Below are 17,596 nucleotides of genomic sequence, written 5' to 3'. Positions count from 1 at the left end.
TGCAGTTCTACTGTTTATCTATTTTCACTATTGTAAATAAACACTGTAAATTTACTATGTGTCTTGGAGTTGCTCTTTCAATCACAACTACTCTGGGTATTAATAAAAACCTCACAAGCTTTACATTTAAAAGTCAGGAAACTCACCAGTCTCTCCACCTCCTGCTCGCGAAGTCTTTCTTCTTTTTGTCGATGGTGGTAATCCGTTAATTCTTCCTTTCCACTCAGTGAGCTGATGCTCCCTCTTCTCTCCCTAAACCCCCCCGGAGGAGTCATCCCAGCTTTGCTGAATGACTGTCTCCTCTCCCCCAAACCAATCCCAGGTTCGAGTCCCGCCTTCCCAAATGAAGTCCTCCTCTCTCCATGTCCTGGGCCACAGGTGAACTCTAGTCCTCGTCTTTCTCTCTCTCCCATATGTACATCTAGTCCCAGAGAGACCCCTTGGCTGGAAAGACGTTCTTGTTCTGGAGGGCTGGAACTTGTGGAGCTCACAGAGCCCAGTGAGCTGGTGGAGGCCAGGCTAAGTTTTTTGGCAACACGAGGGGAAGAGGAGCCTCCTGCTTTGGATGGGATTGTCACATCTGGCGGGGCAGTTGTAGAAGAGATGGAATGACTGGTGGAGCTCTTGGACGAAGAAAGGGAGATGGACACAACACCTTCACTGTGAGTGCTGCTCTGGGTTTGATTTCTGTTAGACACTTGCTGGATGGACTTGTTGAGTTCAAGGCTGACATTCGGACTGTTGCTGTGAAGGTCTTTGCTGTATTTGTAAGCCCCTGCAATATCAGACCGCCGTGGAGGAAGCATTGACAAAGAAAGCGTCCCGTTGCTGTCACTGCGAGGAGATGGGGAAGGGCAAAGACGTGGCAGCGAGCGGCTGTGCCCCCCTGTTATCATGCTGTTCAGTGACCCTGCTGAGTACTTCCTGGTTCGACTGCTGGGTGATGGTTCTTGGTTCCCGTAGGTACGACGACCTAAACGAGGGCTTGAGGGCATGCTGACTGCACCTCCTGCCGATGAAGCGCGGGATGACGAGGAGGGAGTAACAGAGAGGAGGAAGTTATCGCCACCAGTAACCGAAGAGGAAGAACCTCCACCATTCCACGTTGAGAGCATAGGAGAGGAACCTAGATTGTGCGGTCGACGGCTGTCTGCGACGCCACCATTGTCCTGACTGCGGCCGACTGAGATGCGCGAGGCCAAAGAAGAAGAAGGGTCTGATCGTCGTCCAGAGGAAGGAGGGGGAGCAGATTTCAAAGACATAGGTGGGCGATCAGAGCTGTAGAAACGCCTTGCCTGTTCCTGATAGACTGATGAAGATGTTGCAGGAGTTGAAACGGGTGTAGTGGGAGGAGACTGAGATACAAAAGAAGAAAATAGCTATCAGAATTCAAGATGCACTGTAATATAAATCAGGTAATGAGTAATTATTACGTTTTGCATTTTAGGTAATGAGTAAAAATGTAGCTCAGTTGAACATAGCAGGTGTCAAAGCTATCCAAACATGTTTCACAAACAATTTAAAAGCAATTAAGTGAAAGCTGACCTGTGTCATGCTAAAGTAGGAGGGGTTAGCATTCCCATTAGCCCTCAGGCTGTTTTCCAGAGCAATTTTCTTGCGTTGCAGGGTGTCCATCAAATCCCGAAGCTCCGAGGCTGATCTCATACCCCTGGCACTACTGGTACCCCCCACGACTGCATGACTATAATCGCTGCTAAACTTCAAATAGTCTGACAAGAGAGAGAACTCAAACTTATTATGGTTACAGATGCAATTTTATAAGTAAAACCGTTCAGATAAAGAGAAATTTTATGAATAGGGCATGTACAAACAATAGGGAAGTTTTGGTATAGAGATAAAAATGAAGATGTGCGATATTAGACTTTGATTTGAGAAAAATAAAGAAAAATGAAGAGAAGGAATAGAAAGAAAAAGTGGGGGGAAAGTGAAGGTCATAAATAGAGACGGACAAAAGAGAGGGGAGGTTGTATGTGTACCTGAAGATGTACAAATCATGTTCTTGGCAAAAAATATCTGCAAAAATATTCCACAACTGGCAGCAAATTTCCGAATACAGGACTCTACATAAAAGTAATTCTGTGTGTAACTGCACACTCACACAAAAAACTCCATTAGATCCAAAGCAAACAGTTTAAGTTGAGCCCATTTCCTTAGAATAGGATTTTGCTAAATGAAAAAGCCCACACCATATTGTGCAGCACCCTTAAGGGGCCCACTGCCCTTCCTTAAGTCTTTATTTAAAGCAGTTTGAGCAGTCAGATCTTTCTCCAGACCTCAGCAAAGTCTGTTTTTACATCCTTCCCAGTAAAATCAGCTACTTTAAAAGATCAGCTGGAGTGTGCTTGATTGATAGCGCTTGCTTTGTTTTCCGTGAAGACTTCCAGCAGCTAGCTGTGCACATCCTGTCATTAAAGGCACAGGTGAAAATCCAGTAGGTAAAGCAGCGTGCGAGAGACCTGCCTATTTTTTAATCGTCTGTGGTTTCCATGTGGAAAAGACGCTATAACAGCTCTTAAGCTTAGACCACCCAGCATTTCGCCACCACGCCCCCGAGCACACACACAGAATGGCTTTTCTTCAACTCAGAACTGTGGATCTTCTTAGTGACATGCGGAAGTGTTTGTTTCATCTGTGCAAACACCAGGAGTGGTTGATTTGTAACAGAAACGACTAGGAACCAACTAAATGAGTGTCTGCGTGAGAAAGAAAATGTTAAAGCTGTTGGGAGAAAACTGGAGCAGAAAATGAAAGGCATCATAAGATCTAGACACACGCACGCACACACAATCATTTCTGTCCATACATGGGCACATTTAAACCAAAAGCACGGGTCAAGTCTTCTATCATAATTGTTCATCCCGCTGTGTGTGGAAGTCTTCACACGTCAGAGTCTTGACACTCGAATAAATAAAAAAGATAAAAGCTGTTTGCATTAACAGTTTAGTTAGTATGTGTGCAGAGATGGGGGAGTGAGGAGGAAAGGAGTACATTCCTTGTGTCTGAGGTTTAAAGAGCAAGAATTCCACTGAGCATACACCTTATCCACAGCCCGATCAATCACCTGCGAGACGGTAAAATTCAGCTGTATCACCATGGAGATAAAGAGATACTAGATGCAAAAAATGTCCAATATGCTTTGGATTTTACAATTTTGCATTTAAAAGCAATCTGGTGTCCTACTTATGTTTGCACTTTTGTTCTTGGCTATGTGTTGCGCAGCTGCACATCTTATTCTGATTTCAAAAAGCTGTTTTAGACCTCATCCTGGAGTGGAGAAACGCTGATGAAGCGGTGATGAAAACCAGAACACAGAGGCCTGTAAACATCTTATTACACGTTATCTGAGATAAGGTGAGATCGTTGTTAAAAGGACCTGTAAACAAGGCCTGTCGTGATAAACAATAAATCAATCATTCGCAACATAAATGAAAATTATCGACCTCATTTTCATTTATCGGCTTTATCGTTTCTTCGTGTCGCTCTCGTTCTACTGAAGACACTGGATGAGAAAAGGCTCCACTCCAGTGCTCTTCACTGACCCCTCCCTTTATCTTTAAAATCAGTTTTAACCGTCTCAAATCATGTTTTTGGATCGTTAAAAGTAGTGATGAGGCCGATCCGATACCAGCATAATTTACGTATCGGATTTTTCCGATCCAACCTGTAGAGATTTCCGATCCATGATGCATGTCTGTCTCCAAGTAAAAAAGTCTCCACATGTGATTCCCTGCCGGTTGCTCTGCACGTTGGCTTCAAACTATGGAATGGATTTCCTGAACGGAGGCGTGTCTCATGAACCCAGAGTAATAAGACTCGCCTCACATTCAGGAAATCCAGTTCAAAGTTTGCAGCCAGCTAAAACGTGCAGTAGCACTGTGGCTAACGGTTAACCAACTTTTCATCTAAACATGTCCGCTGTGTGGAAGTATTTTACACTAGAAACACCACAAAACAAGACAGCAACGTGCAATGTCTGCAGAGCCACAGCACCACATTAAACCACGGTAAAGTTAGTTTTACGTTGGACATTCAAGCTCCGGGGCTTCAGCGGTGTGTTATTTTCATTCAGTCCGGAGAAGGCAGTCTGATTTCGGTCAGTTGCGCTCAGTCTGACCCGCTCAGTCTGTCCGTCTCGGAGGAGGGGCAGAATGAGCGCGGCTGACCGAAATCAGACTGCCTTCTTCGGACTGAATGAGAATAGCACACCGCTGAAGCCCCGGAGCTTGACTGTTTACCGAGAAGTTGCTAAACGTCATCGTAATTAATGACCAACCACTATCAGCTGTAGAAAACGAAGGATTTCTCAGGTTGATACTTGCAGCCAAGATATAGTTTACCCTCCAGGAGATATTTATCAGTTCAACAGTAAACAATCATAAAAAAACAAATGAATTGAAAAATACAAGAATATTAAAAAAAAAAAAAAAAACGAAACAAAAACAGCTACATTATAAAGCGATGTAAAATACTAAAAACAGGAACATGTCTTGTGTTGGTTTATGCCATGATCTTAGCAGATGTTTGAAGCCATTTAATCACTTTAATATCCACTTTAAAGCTAGGAATTTAAAAAATAAAAACATGTTTTGTGTTAGCAGGATTTAATTCTAACTTTGAAACTTATCCAACATTCATAAAACTTACCTCATGTTGCCTTTTTGGACATGCATATATTTGTACAAATTGTACTTGCCTAAAGAGAGGAGATTATTACAGCCTCATATAAAATCAATAATGATGAAGATATTGGGACGTAGCAGGATCGGATCGGAAGTAAAAATGTGGATCGGTGCATCCCTAGTTAAAAGCAGCTAATCTGAAAAGATAAGCTACGAGCTAAGCTAACAGGCCAACCTCGGGAAAAAAAACCTACGTCTTGTCCAAGCTCCAAAATTCACGGTTGAAACCCACGCCTTAGTGTAAAAAGTTGTGTTTCTCTGCAAAAAGAAGCTGAGAACTTGTTTGATGATTTTTTAATTAAAAACTTTGTGTGAAAAGAGCTCAAACCACACAGAGCGTCCGCCATTTTGAGAACCGAAAACAGGGAGAGACAGCCCATGTCACGTCAAGGGGCCTCCCTCCCATTATAGAGACACTCTGCTCGTTCCCTCACTATCCATCCTTCGGTTCAAACAGTCTTATACTGCCATCCAGTGGTTTAAAAAAAGTACTACACACAAAACAAATTAACCAACACGCTGATGAAGATTCTCAGTCATCCAGGACATGGTAAATCCAAAAAAAAGTTCCAAAGCTTACAGAACACCTCTGCTTTATAACTTGAATCCCACACTCCTCGTTGCTTTGAATTAAGAAAGCTCCTATGATAAGAAGCGAAATGCCTTCAGTTACAAATAAGGTCCAGTTGTTTTGTTGTGAACTATTTTAAATTAACCAACATTTCTTCTTAAATTTGACATTAATTACTAATTGTCAAATTTCAAACAATATTATCGCGTATCGCAATAATTTCTGAGACAATTTATCGCCCAGCAACATTTGTTATCGTGACAGGCCTTCTGTAAACAGACAACCTGGCCTCTTTCCTCCAAACAAAGTTAGTGCGTTAAAAAAATAAAGGCAGATTTGGTGAAAAAGTGAAGCAGGTAAGTAAAAAGAGGAATAAAACAGGTAGAAACAGTAAAACTACAACAAAAAGGAGATGATGGAAGAAATAGAGAACAAATTTGGTGATATTTCTAGGTCAAGTTTTTTTTTTTTACTAGTTTATCACCAGGCATCTGTCTTTACCTGTATTGTAGGCTAAAGCTGACACTGGGCTCTTCTGAGGAAGCATGCTCTTCATTCTGCTGGCCTCTTCAGGATGGTTGAACCGGAAGTAATATGACTTACCCAGACACAAAGAATATCCTTGAAGAAAAACACAAAAATAGTAATTTAGTACACAACTAAATACTACTGCAGAAGTCCAGTGGTTTTAATTACATGATATCAATTATGTGAACTGACCTTGACATTTATGAACAATGATTATGAAGAAGTAACACATGAAGTACAACTTTAAATTTAAAATGAAGCTAGAATATTCTTCTCGCACATGCTCATGCTCGCACAAGTCGTCCCAGCTCTCGGTGTTTGCTCTGGCCATCAATTAGGCTGCAAGAGCCAGGTATTAAACAAGATGTCAGGGTCACAACCTCTGGAATACACACAGCCACACCACAGCTGTCCAAATACTTCAGATGGGAACAGAAAGTCACAGAAAGGCAGAAACTAATAAAAGAGGTGGTTGTAGAGAAGAAGAAAGAAACTGCATTTCCTGCGAAAACGCAGTGCGAATGCTTATTGCAGAAGGACTTGCTGAAAAACAACTGAAATTAGCTTAAAAATGCTGAAATGAAAAAAAAAACAAGTTTAAATTAGCATAAGAAAGCAGAAAAAACATATTTGTTGAATTAGGTTTAAATAAGCAGAAATTAGTACAGAAATGAAGAAATTAGCTCAAATAAGTTGACTTTAGCAAAAAAAATTGCTGAAAAGTAACCGAAAAGGCAGAAAGAAGCTTAAACTATTAGAAGGAAGCAGAAAGAGATGAAAAAATGTGGAATTAGCTGAAAAGGATAAAATTAGCAAAAAACAGCTAAATAATAGCTGAAATAGCAGAAAAGGCTGAAAGGAGCATAACATGCTGAAATTAGCAGAGAAGTTAATTAGGCTGAAATCAGCAGGAATTATCATGAAAAACTTGAATTTATATGAAAATAGTTGAAATTAGCTAAAAATGCTACAAACAATGTAGCTGAAAAGATAAACCAAACTTAAATTAACAGAAGAAAGCAGAAAGAACATGTTTGCTGAAAGAAGCAGAAATGAGCACAACACAAGTGAAAATCATCTGAAAAAAGCTGAAACGAGCAAAAAACTGCTGAAAAGTAGCTACAAAAGCAGAAAGAAGCTTAAATTACCAGACGGAAGTGGAGAGAGCACATTTAGCTGAATTAGTCTGAAAAAACTTTAAATGAGTGCAAAAAATGTGGAATTAGTCAAAAAAGTTAAAATTAGCATAAAGCAGCTAAATAGTAGCTGAAATAGCACGAAATGTTAAAACTTGCATAAATACGCTGAAAGGAGCATAACAAGCTGAAAAAATTAGGAGAAAGAAGTTAGAAGCACAAAAATGTAGTTGGCAGAAAGAAGCTGAAAAGAGCAAAAAAACAGCTGAAATTTGCTGAAAAAATTAAATTTGCACAAGGAAAGAAGCTGAAGCAGAACAAAATGTGAAAGGAGCAGTAAAAGGTTGTAAACAGAGCTAAAGATTTGATGGATGTAAAATGAGCTCTGTCTATTTTCTGGCAGAAAAGGCTAAATAGTTCAAAAAGCTAAAGTTGCGCCAACAGCAAACATCATAGCAGGATTGTCGTGAAAGAGCTGAACATTTTGATTTATGATTTGTTGAAATAGCACAAAACTTGTGGGATGAGAAAGATGCTGAAGAACAATGGATCGCAACAGTGTGAACGCTTCATAAACGTTCGCACTAGTCGAACAGAATGACAAGGCACCAATACGCATAAAAATAAAAAGCAGCTTCAATGGTTTTGTCCGTCTTTTAGGTATTTGTGCAACAGCCTTCTTGGTCAAAGAGTTCAGGTAAGCCTGTAAAACCTCCCTAATGTTAATGCTCGTGTAAAGAGCTGAAAAAGCACCTTTTTTATAGCTCTGCAACAGTTACATCAGATTCCATGGATGTGAAGTCAGAGACAAAACCACCGAGGCACGAGGGGAGGGAGTGGGGGATATACCAAGAAGTCGAATGGAAAAAGACTCGATGGAAAAATGTCAAAACAGCTTTTCTGACTTTTCTTTCTCTTGTTCTCATACTTACCCTCCTTTCTTCCTCACTCACAACCTCCTTCCCAGATTCACAGTTAAAAGATGAGTTAAGACGACGTTGCGGTTTAAGTACAAAAGGTCGTGTCCGTCTTCGCTTCGCCTTAAGTGCCTCCACGGCAGATTGTTGTTCGCGTAACGCTTCAGGATAGACTGAGCTCAAGCAAACACCACACGCACAAACGCACAACTTAAAAAGTGTTTAGTCTACGCAGCTGGACTGTGAACTTTTTGAATCCATAGTTGTGTAAACAGAAACTTACAGGTTGAAGCACAATCGGTGAGGATGTGTCATGACAGAAGGATCAAAAGGCAGGTTTTAGGAAGCGCACACACACAAACACAAAGACTCACACGTCTTCATTTCTGAGTCTAGGTAACATCTAATAATATGTGTCTCCAGACATGAGTAATAAAGTAATGTATGCGCCGTCTATCTGTGTTTTGCAAGTGTCTGTCTAATGAATCACAGTATATCTCAGCATTTAGCGACACACACACACACACACACCGTTAGCCAGCAGTCAACTCTTGTGAAAATCTAATTTCCGACCCTCAACAACCGCACCATGTGCCACCTTTTAAGTGGAGAGTAAAACGCAGTGTCCTTATTTGTTCACAGCCCCCCACCTCTTTTTAATTTCCTCTTTACTCCTGAGTTAACGACACCTATTTACTAATCCTCCCCCTTCGATGAGTGTTTATTGCTGGCCGTCAAAGGCAATAATGTTTCTGTTTGTGTGCGTGTGTTGCTTTGTTCATACAGTTAACGAACCACTAAACAGATAATAATGACACTTTCAGATCGGGATGCACGATATTATCGGCGTGGTATTGGTATCGGCCGATATTAACGATACAGTGAAATATTGGACATAGGCCATTCCATTAAAATAACTCACTGCATGGGCGATTATCTTTCAGCTAGCAACGAGTTATTTAACTCCAACTTGTGCAATGAGTTGCTTCTCATTTCTTTAACAACTATGTTGAAAGACGCATGGTGTGGTCGTGGAAAAGATGTCAGTCTGTTTGAGAAGGGTCAAATCATCGGCATCAAGCAGAGAAAACATCTAAGGAGATTGTAGAAACTACTAAAATTGGGTTAAGAACTGTCCAACGCATTATTAAAAACTGGAAGGATAGTAGGGAAGAAATGTGGCCGGAAACAAATCCTGAATGATCGTGATCGGCGATCACTTAAACGTTTGGTGAAATCAAATGGAAGAAAAACAACAGCAGCACTCAGAGCTGTGTTTAATAGTGAAAGAGCATTTCCACACGCACAATGTGATGGGAACTCAAGGGACTGGGACTGAACAGCTGTGTAGCCGTAAGAAAACCACTAATCAGTGAGGATAACCAGGAAAAAAGGCTTCAATTTGCTAGGGAGCATTAAGATCGGACTCTGGAGCAATGGAGGAAGGTCATGTGGTCTGATGAGTCCAGATTTATTCTGTTCCAGAGTGATGGACACATTAAGGTAAGAAGAGAGGCAGGTGAAGTGATGCACCCATCATAGTGCCTAGTGATCAATGCAAGATCTTGGTGAAAAATTAATGCAACACTGGATGGAAATAGATCTTGTGACGTTGCAGAAACGTATCGAAACAATGACACAGAAAACGCATGATGTGCTTGTGAACAGGTTGAGTTTAGATTTGTGAAAAATTGCAAATTTGCACTGTTCGAGTGTTGTCATTGTGTTAGAGAGTAAATGTCATGAAGAACTTTGACAATAAACATAATCCAAGTTGAAGTGTTGCATCATTTTCAGCCCCTTTTTGGCTTCTGTATTTGGTCGCAGGCCAAACTGACAAAGACCATTCAGAATAATGAATTTTAATTCCACAGCAGAGAAAGCTGTGCAGTCTCTGTAAGTAGGTGTAGGGAAAAAATATCGGTATTGATATCGGTTATCGGCCAAATAAGTTTTAACATATTGGCATATCGGATATCGGCCAAAAATCCATTATCGTGCATCTCTACTTTCAGAAAGTAACCAGTGGAGTTGACATCTGTAACCGATTCCTTTTTGAGTTAATCTAATCCAAGATGGCCACCACAGGAACATAATCCTAGCGAACACAAATACGAGCTGAAATTTGCTGAGATGGTAGCTGAGAGTCATTCACAACTTAAACTCTGAGCACGACATATTGTAATCTCCTTGTCTAAACCGCTGACATTAAAGACGGCAGGTGATATGCATTCCTTTAAATAATCATTATAATGGATTTATTATCGTGTGTCAGCCTAGACGATAAAAGCAAAGGTGCAGATTAATTAAAATTGTATTTAAAATAAAACAGAAACGCATAAATTACCTTTTTTTTAAACAACCTTTTCTACTCAAATTAAACTTGTGCTCTTAAAATCCCCATTTTATCAAACCCTTAATTGCTTACACGTGAATTTAATTCAACTTTGCGCTCTCGACTTGAAAAACAGCTTCAAGACGCATTGCTCACAATAAAACACTTTTAATGTCACGGTCAGCGGCCCCCACTGCCCCCCTCATCTGCCAAGCCTCTGCCACCTCCTTCAAGCTGCAACCAAGAAACCAACTGTCACGGTCAGCGGTCCCCGCTGCCCCCCCCATCTGCCTAAGCCTCTGCTCCTTGTGTGTCTTCTGCTTTTGTGTATCTGTTCCTGTTATCTCACAAACTAAATCATTTCCTTCTTTTTCAAGGTGTTTTGTAAATGTGTCACTTTAATTCTGAGTTCTGCTTGACTGGTTCTGTCTCTGTCTGCTTTTTATGTTTTTTGTTGTTCTGCTCTGGGTGTGATTTTCTGTTTATCTGATTCTGTTATTTTTCCTCTCATTCCTCAGTCTGCTTCTCCACTCTGTCTTTATCATTCACACCTGTCCCTCATCAGCCACTTGCCCAGGTGCTCTCGTTACTAACTCTCCCTCTGTCACATAAAAAGCCTTTCTTTCCTTCACTCCTTGTCCGGTGATTGTTCCATGTACTCAGACATCACAATCCTCTTCTGCCTTGTCTGTTTTCTGCTACCCTGATGATCTGCTCTGCACTATCCAATCTGCTAAAAGTAAGTTTTGCTGCACCGACAGCCTTTTGTTTTGTGGTTAAAAGAATAAATTGTTTTGATTTTTGAACTCCTGCCTCACTCATCTCTCTGCAATTGGGTTCCAACATTGAGGTTCGTGACATTTAATCTCATTCATGCGTTGACTCCTTTACCAGCTAATTGAGTTTGTGCACTCACCAATACACACAAATTAGATTCAACGAGGACAAAAAAAAAAAAACTTAAATTAGTCTGTATGTACATTTATAGGATAATTTAAAGTCTCAGCTACAAAGGCAGACCTCAGAGTCTTTGAGGACACAGATGTAGGGGCCGTTTCCCGTCTGGAGCCAATTTCTGTTCCCATGTAGATCTACGCTTACCACAATGTAAGAGGAGGGGAAACTGTTTCCCTGTTTGGTTAACATAAGAGGAGGGATTTAGCCAATTTGAGACCATTAGGCTATAGAATCATAAACAAGTCGCCATGATCCCATGTCCAAGTGTTGAGATGAAGCTAGTTCTTCATCAGGTTTGACATGCAAGCCACATGCATTTCAAAACTGCAAACGGGGCGGGAAAAAGAAACCCATTTTTAATTAAAATCCACAAACGAGTTGGAAAAACTGTTGCAATCAGAATGTTGCAACGATCACCAATCTGGAGACCAAAGCTCGCAAAGTGAATTCATTCGTTCGTTAAAATATACGTGCGCGCAGCTCCCAGGAGGAGAGTAAAATAGCTTTCAAACCACAAATGAACCCTCTCTGGGGAACGGGGGGGTTCAGAAGCAACTCACGGACACAGATTTGTCGTCCTCGGGGGAGTCGTTGAAGATTTAACTTGTCACAAACACTTCTCGTCATCTTATGGAACCACCTATCTGCTGGATCCTAAATCTTTTAGACATCGACACACCCCACCTTCCTCAAGCCTGGGTCCAAACTATGAACAGTCCTGAATCTAATTAGGCAGAAAGAAAAGTCAGAAAGTTTCCATATAACGGTTAAACTGGTACAAATTTCTTAAAACGGGCTGACAGAGGATAAGACAAAAGCAATAGCGTCCAGCTCAGGAGGCCAGGTTTTGTTTTCAGGTGTCAGGTATCACCGAGCGCTTCGTTACCGTGGGTTCGTTTCCTTTGTCTTGTCCACTCACACACCTGCAGGTTTATTTAAAACTCCAACGCACACACTCGAAATGATTTGCATCCTCAATCCTGATGCAACAGACCAGACATGAACTGATATTGTTCACTATTCTCAACAAACAGTGAACATCTGTTTGTCGGTTCCTTTTATTTGGGGTTGAGATGCATCCATAGGTGGACAAAACTGCTTCGTGATGCTTAAATTAAAACAAAAAGTGCTTATTTACATCTTCAATAACACAACCTTACACAGAGAGGTCAGTTTAAACAGTATGCTGGTATAAAGGTGTTTAGGTAATCATGTGATGAATTAAAAAAACCTGAATGAGAAGTTAAGGCAAAAGAGATTTTTTGTTAATTAACATACACAAAAGCCAAAGTGATCTTCACTTCGACTAAAGCTGTTATAATTGTTAAACAATCCACAAAGTGATAAAATACACACAAAATGCATTTTATTTTTGAAGCCCCGCTGCACTATAAATAAATACAACTAGCTACAGCTTAATGGAATACAATAATAAAATAAAACGATAAATAACCCATCACTAACCTTGTGAGTCCCATTCAGAGATGACTTTTCACGACAAAATAATGTTATTTTTTGTAAGTGTGGCAGCTTTTCACAACAACATCCCAAACAGAGAGGTTGTTCTTCAGCAGAAATAAAATAATGAGCTATGTTTTTAATATAAAATAAGTCTCAAAGTCGCTTTTTGATGAAGACAGCCCCTCTGCACCTCCAGACGACGCCTCGGAGAAAGTTCAATGATTTACTATGCGCGAGCCCCAGAGTCTGACTCCTGGACCGTACCAAGTTTCACCAGAAAATAGGGGTGTTACGATTCTGGATTACCTTAAACAAACCGTTTAAGAGTTAATAAAGCCAAATATGTAGTCTGTCATACAATAACTATAACTTCTTGAATATCTTAACAAGTAAATATAAGCAATAAGTGACGTGACAGTAAAGAACGCAATTACTTTTCTGTGTTGGTGGTACGTTCGAAGACAGTAGGACAGTGAGGTATGTGCACGCCTTCTTCACTTTCTTTGTCTTCCTACCTTTTTTTTTTGTTCTTTTTTTTTTAATCTGCTTAATAAATGGAACCCCAAACATGCTAGTTTACAGAGACTAACTTCTTAATGTGGCGTCTTAATGGCAAACTAGCTCCCTGAAGTTAGGATTTATTTGAAGAGAGATTTAAAGAGTTTATAAACTGGCTGGCTCTGAATACACTTAAGACTTTGGGAGACAAATAAATGACTGAAAAGAAAGTCTTAATGGAGTACCCTTCCCCCAGCCTTTTTTATAGTCTGTCTGGCAGCTTTATTTGATAGTTTTATTCACGAAGTCTGCATATATTAAATAAAAAAGGGTGGTTTTCAGAGCAGCTTTGTACAGCAGCATATGGTCTGATCAGGAGGAATTCTGGGAAATTGAGTTTTTGCTACCGAAGGAAACAAAAAGATGTAGGATTCAAGACATCCAATATGTAGATTCATTTTATATGTTTAGTTATATAAATTTAGTTAAAATGTTATCCTAAGTGTTTGTTTTTTGCAACTTTTCAGGCTTTTTTTCTTACAGGTGTCCTTCAGCTGTTGCAGTGAAGCTGATGTGATTCCAGGTTAAGCTCCAAAATTCCCAAATGCAGACCAAATCATTTCCTAAACATAGCTAATGGGCTCCAGACTGCCCTGCAGTGCTCTTGTGTGAATATAAGCTGTGTTTGGTTAGACTTACCCAGAGCATGAGGCCAGAGGATGTTCCTGAAATGTGCTCTCCATAATTTTCCTAACCATGCCCTTTTGACTTTACTAACGTTTTCTCTCTTTTTCAGTCCTTTTCTCCTCCCTCGCCCCCAACGCAGTGCTTCAAAAGGTCCTATCAGTGTTTAACTTTAAATGACCCGTCAGCGCATGCAGGACACATTGACAAGGGACAGCTAAAAGAGGAAAGCAAAACCAGAATGGTGCTTGATCAAGTAAATAAAAGTGAAAATTGTATGGTTGAGAAAAACAAAATGAAAAGTCTATGGAAAGAAAAAGCTTACTTATACGCAGGGCACTGGGAAGTGGGTAAAGAAGAGACGGTTTCAAACAGGCGACAGATAAATCAGTCAGGTCACAAAACAAACAAAACAGTCATGGACCGGGTCAAGAGCTGAGATAAAAAAATAAAAAACAAGATAAGGGGAGAAAAACTAGATTTTCTGTAAAAAAAAAATCAGTGATTCCTGAGGGTTGACTGACTTTTCTGTAAAAATTAATTGTTGCAAAATAGAAGCTAAAACTTTACAATGAGGTACACACAATTTGATTAACTACTAGGGAACGCCTCAGGAACGAATCAGGCTCAAATCAGGAGTAAATGGGTAGTTAACCAGTACTTACTGGGGAACAAACAGCCAAGCCTTATTAGGGGATTACTGGTTAGTTACCTTGTAAACAAAGAGAAACTAATCAATAACTAATGGGTAGTTACCAAGAAAACTAAAGAGGAATGACTTAGGAGGTAATGGGTAATAAAATCAGTAATCACTAGGAAACAGGTGTTTGACAATTACGAGCTGTGACCTCACTGGTGCAGGGTTTATTCAGAACTCACATGGAGAATTTCTTCTCTGTTTCTGTGGTAACAAACCAGTAGTCCCCCATTTAGGCTTGGCTCTGTGTTCCCCAGTAAGTACTGGTTAACTACCCATTAGCTCATGAGTTGTTCCTTAGGCGTTCCCTGGTAGTTAATCAAATTTTGTGTACCTTATTGTAAAGTGTGACCGCTAAAATCAACAAAAACTGTTGCAGAAAGCAAAAATTTGCACAAAAAAAACCCCCAACTGTCTTAAAGTTGAAATTAGTTAAACAATAGCTAAAGTAGCAGAACTGTAGCTAAAACCAAAAGTTTGTTAATTTTAAAATAAGCTAAACACTAACTAAAAGTAGCAACATTTTAGCTAAAAGCTTAGCTTAATAGCTAAACAGTGTCTAAAAATACAACAGCAAAACATTATTTTAAAAATTAAATTAGCTAAATGCTAGCCAAAAGTTAAATATAGCAAAACCGTTGCCAAAAACTAAAATTTGCTAAACATTTGCTTGAAGCTTAAGTTAGCCAAACAAAGCTAAAATTAGCTAAATGCTAGATTAATATGAACATTTGCCAAACAGTATCTAAAAGCTAAAATTAGCTAAACGCTAGATTAGAATGAAAATCAGACAAATAACAGCTAAAATTAGTAAAACAACAGTTGAGCTAAAAGTAGCAAAGCGCTAACAAAACTTTAAAAGTGGCTAAAGCATAGCGAGTAAAAAGCTAAAAGGAGCAAAACCATATCTAAAAACTAACATCAGAAAAATTGTAGTTCAAAGTTAAAGGTTGCAAAATCGTAGCTAAAAGCTAAAAGTGGCAGCATTGGATTTAATAGCTAAATGTAGCTTCTTTTATTTCTTCTTTCGGCTGCTCCCTTCAGGTGTCACCACAGTGAACTAATTCGCACAAAGACTTGGTGATTGTTTTTTCAACGGATGCTCTTAATTCCTGACGCAACCACAGACCGCCGAGCTACCACAGCCCTCTGTGCGGAGCAGAGAGACACCATCTAGGGCGCTCGGGGGAGCAGATGGTGTTAAGGGCCTTGCTCAAGGGCCCAGAGTGAGGCAAATGAGGGTGGAGGCAGATGTGGCTGTTTCACCTTTCCCACACATATTTTGATGTCGTCGATTTGTGGAGTTGAACCGACGACCTTCCAATCACAGCCCCACCTTCTCTAGCCTCTGCACCACCACTCCCCCAAAAGCTAAATGTAGCATGAATAGATTAAAATAGAGCAAAACGCTGAAAGATCATTGTTGTTGAAGAATATGGAAATATCTCAACGTTTTGTTTATTTTATTTTATTTTTCATGGGGAATTTCCTTTAAAATGAATCTACCGGTAAATGTTTCGGATAATAAAATTGCACAGAACGAAAGCGATAGCTTACAATTTCTGATCAGACCGGATGTTTTGATAGGGGTTAGCACAATGTTTGTGGAAGTAAACGACAAGTCAGCATTCACACTCACACAAAGAGAAATTTCATAGAAATCTGGTGAATGTGTTGGCGTGTTTTGAAACTCGACCCAGTCTGCCATGAACCTACGTGAAGAGTTATATCTGCTCAGCAGTTGCTGGAAGCAGTGACTCAATAAGAGTTAGCCGTTCCAAACCGCAATGAATTAAACCAAACCAGAAGTAAACACACACAAATGCACATCCCTATTTTTACAGCACGTACGTTTGCAATGAGAAATACACACAACCGTACTGTACTGTACACCCTGTGTTAACGCAGAACGAAACTCATGTGACTCATACACACGGAGAGAGGAATGCAAACCACAAACCCATTTTCTCTCCTTCACGCAGACACACCAACAGGATGACTTATGAAATACTGAAAGCATGCACCCCCAGGGCCATAAAATCTACTCTCATTCAGAGTCACTACTAACCAGGAGGGGGCAGCATTCCAAGCATGTAGCTGTTTGTGTGTAACTGCTTACCCTGAGTGAGTGGTGTAGGCACCGTGACCTGGACTCCATCCAGACTGCAGAGGTGACCACAGGGGTCAAGGGTCACAACCCCTCCTGGAAGGTCAATACGATGTTAGGCAGACTCCAAGTTTATAGTGAAATGAAACTGGGCCACTGTTCTGTCACTCTTCTCATCATAACAATAAAACACGCAGTATCTTAGGATATAAAAATGACACAAAAGCTGTAGCTCTTATAGAATAGAAAACAATCTCAGAGTAATATCGTTGTCGTGTTTACATTTTTTGTTGTAATACTAATTTTAAGACAGTGTGTTGTATTATCTGTGTTTGTTGTATTTGTTCATATTGCGATCCATTTTTCTTCCATGCTTTTTTCAGCATCTGTCTTCTTCCACAATTTTTGTGCAATTTCAACAAAGCATAAATCAAAACGTTCGGCTGTTTCAGGACAATCCTGCTATGACTTTTGGTATTGGTGGAACTTTAGCTTTTTGAAATATTTACTCTTTCCTGACATTTTAATTCTTGTAGAAAATGAATTGAGCCCATTTTCCATCCTTCAAATCTTTAGATTTGTTTACAACTTTTTGCTGCTCCTTTCACATTTTGTTCTAGTTCAGCTTCTTTCAGCTTCCTTCTGCAAATTTAAACTTTTTTCAGCTACTTTCAGCTAATTTCAGCTGTTTTGTGCTCCTTTTAGATTATTTTGGCAAACATTTTTGTGGTTCTTTCTAGTAATTTCAGCTTATTGTGCTCCTTTCAGCTTATTTCTGCCAGTTTCAGGTTTTTCTGCTATTTCAGCTACTATTTAGCTGATTTTAGCTTTTTTGGCTCTGTTTTTTAGCTCTGTTTTTGCACTCAGTTCATTTTTTTTCAGCCTAATTCAACAAAAACGTGCCCTCACCACTTTCTTTTGGTAATTTATGCTTATTTTTGCTTCTTTTTTTTAGCTACTATTCAGCTGTTTTTTTTTTTTGGGGGGGGGGGGGGGGGGGAGGAT

At 39.9% G+C, this 17,596-nt stretch overlaps 1 protein-coding gene across 3 annotated transcripts in view; it reads right to left on the bottom strand.

Annotated features, from left to right (window-relative positions):
- The window catches only part of phldb2b (pleckstrin homology-like domain, family B, member 2b), a 43,552-nt gene that overhangs the window by 23,809 nt on the left and 2,147 nt on the right, over nucleotides 1-17,596 (bottom strand). For 2 of the 3 annotated variants that reach the window (XM_037694232.1, XM_037694230.1), the window contains exons 1-2: nucleotides 1,546-1,602; nucleotides 147-1,355 (exon numbers count right to left, since the gene is read on the bottom strand). In XM_037694232.1, the coding sequence (XP_037550160.1) occupies nucleotides 147-1,355; nucleotides 1,546-1,554 (1,218 nt within the window). In that variant the 5' untranslated portion in view covers nucleotides 1,555-1,602. Of the gene's footprint in view, nucleotides 1-146; nucleotides 1,356-1,545; nucleotides 1,731-5,772; nucleotides 5,893-16,603; nucleotides 16,688-17,596 lie in introns of those variants that run through there. The other variant, XM_037694233.1, reaches the window with a different exon arrangement.

This window comes from Nematolebias whitei, chromosome 20 (assembly GCF_014905685.2).
Source record: "Nematolebias whitei isolate Nwh7 chromosome 20, NemWhi1, whole genome shotgun sequence".
Classification (NCBI taxonomy): Eukaryota; Metazoa; Chordata; class Actinopteri; order Cyprinodontiformes; family Rivulidae; genus Nematolebias; species Nematolebias whitei.
The sequence above is the reverse complement of the archived record's forward strand: the minus strand, read 5'-3'. Positions and strand labels throughout refer to the sequence as shown.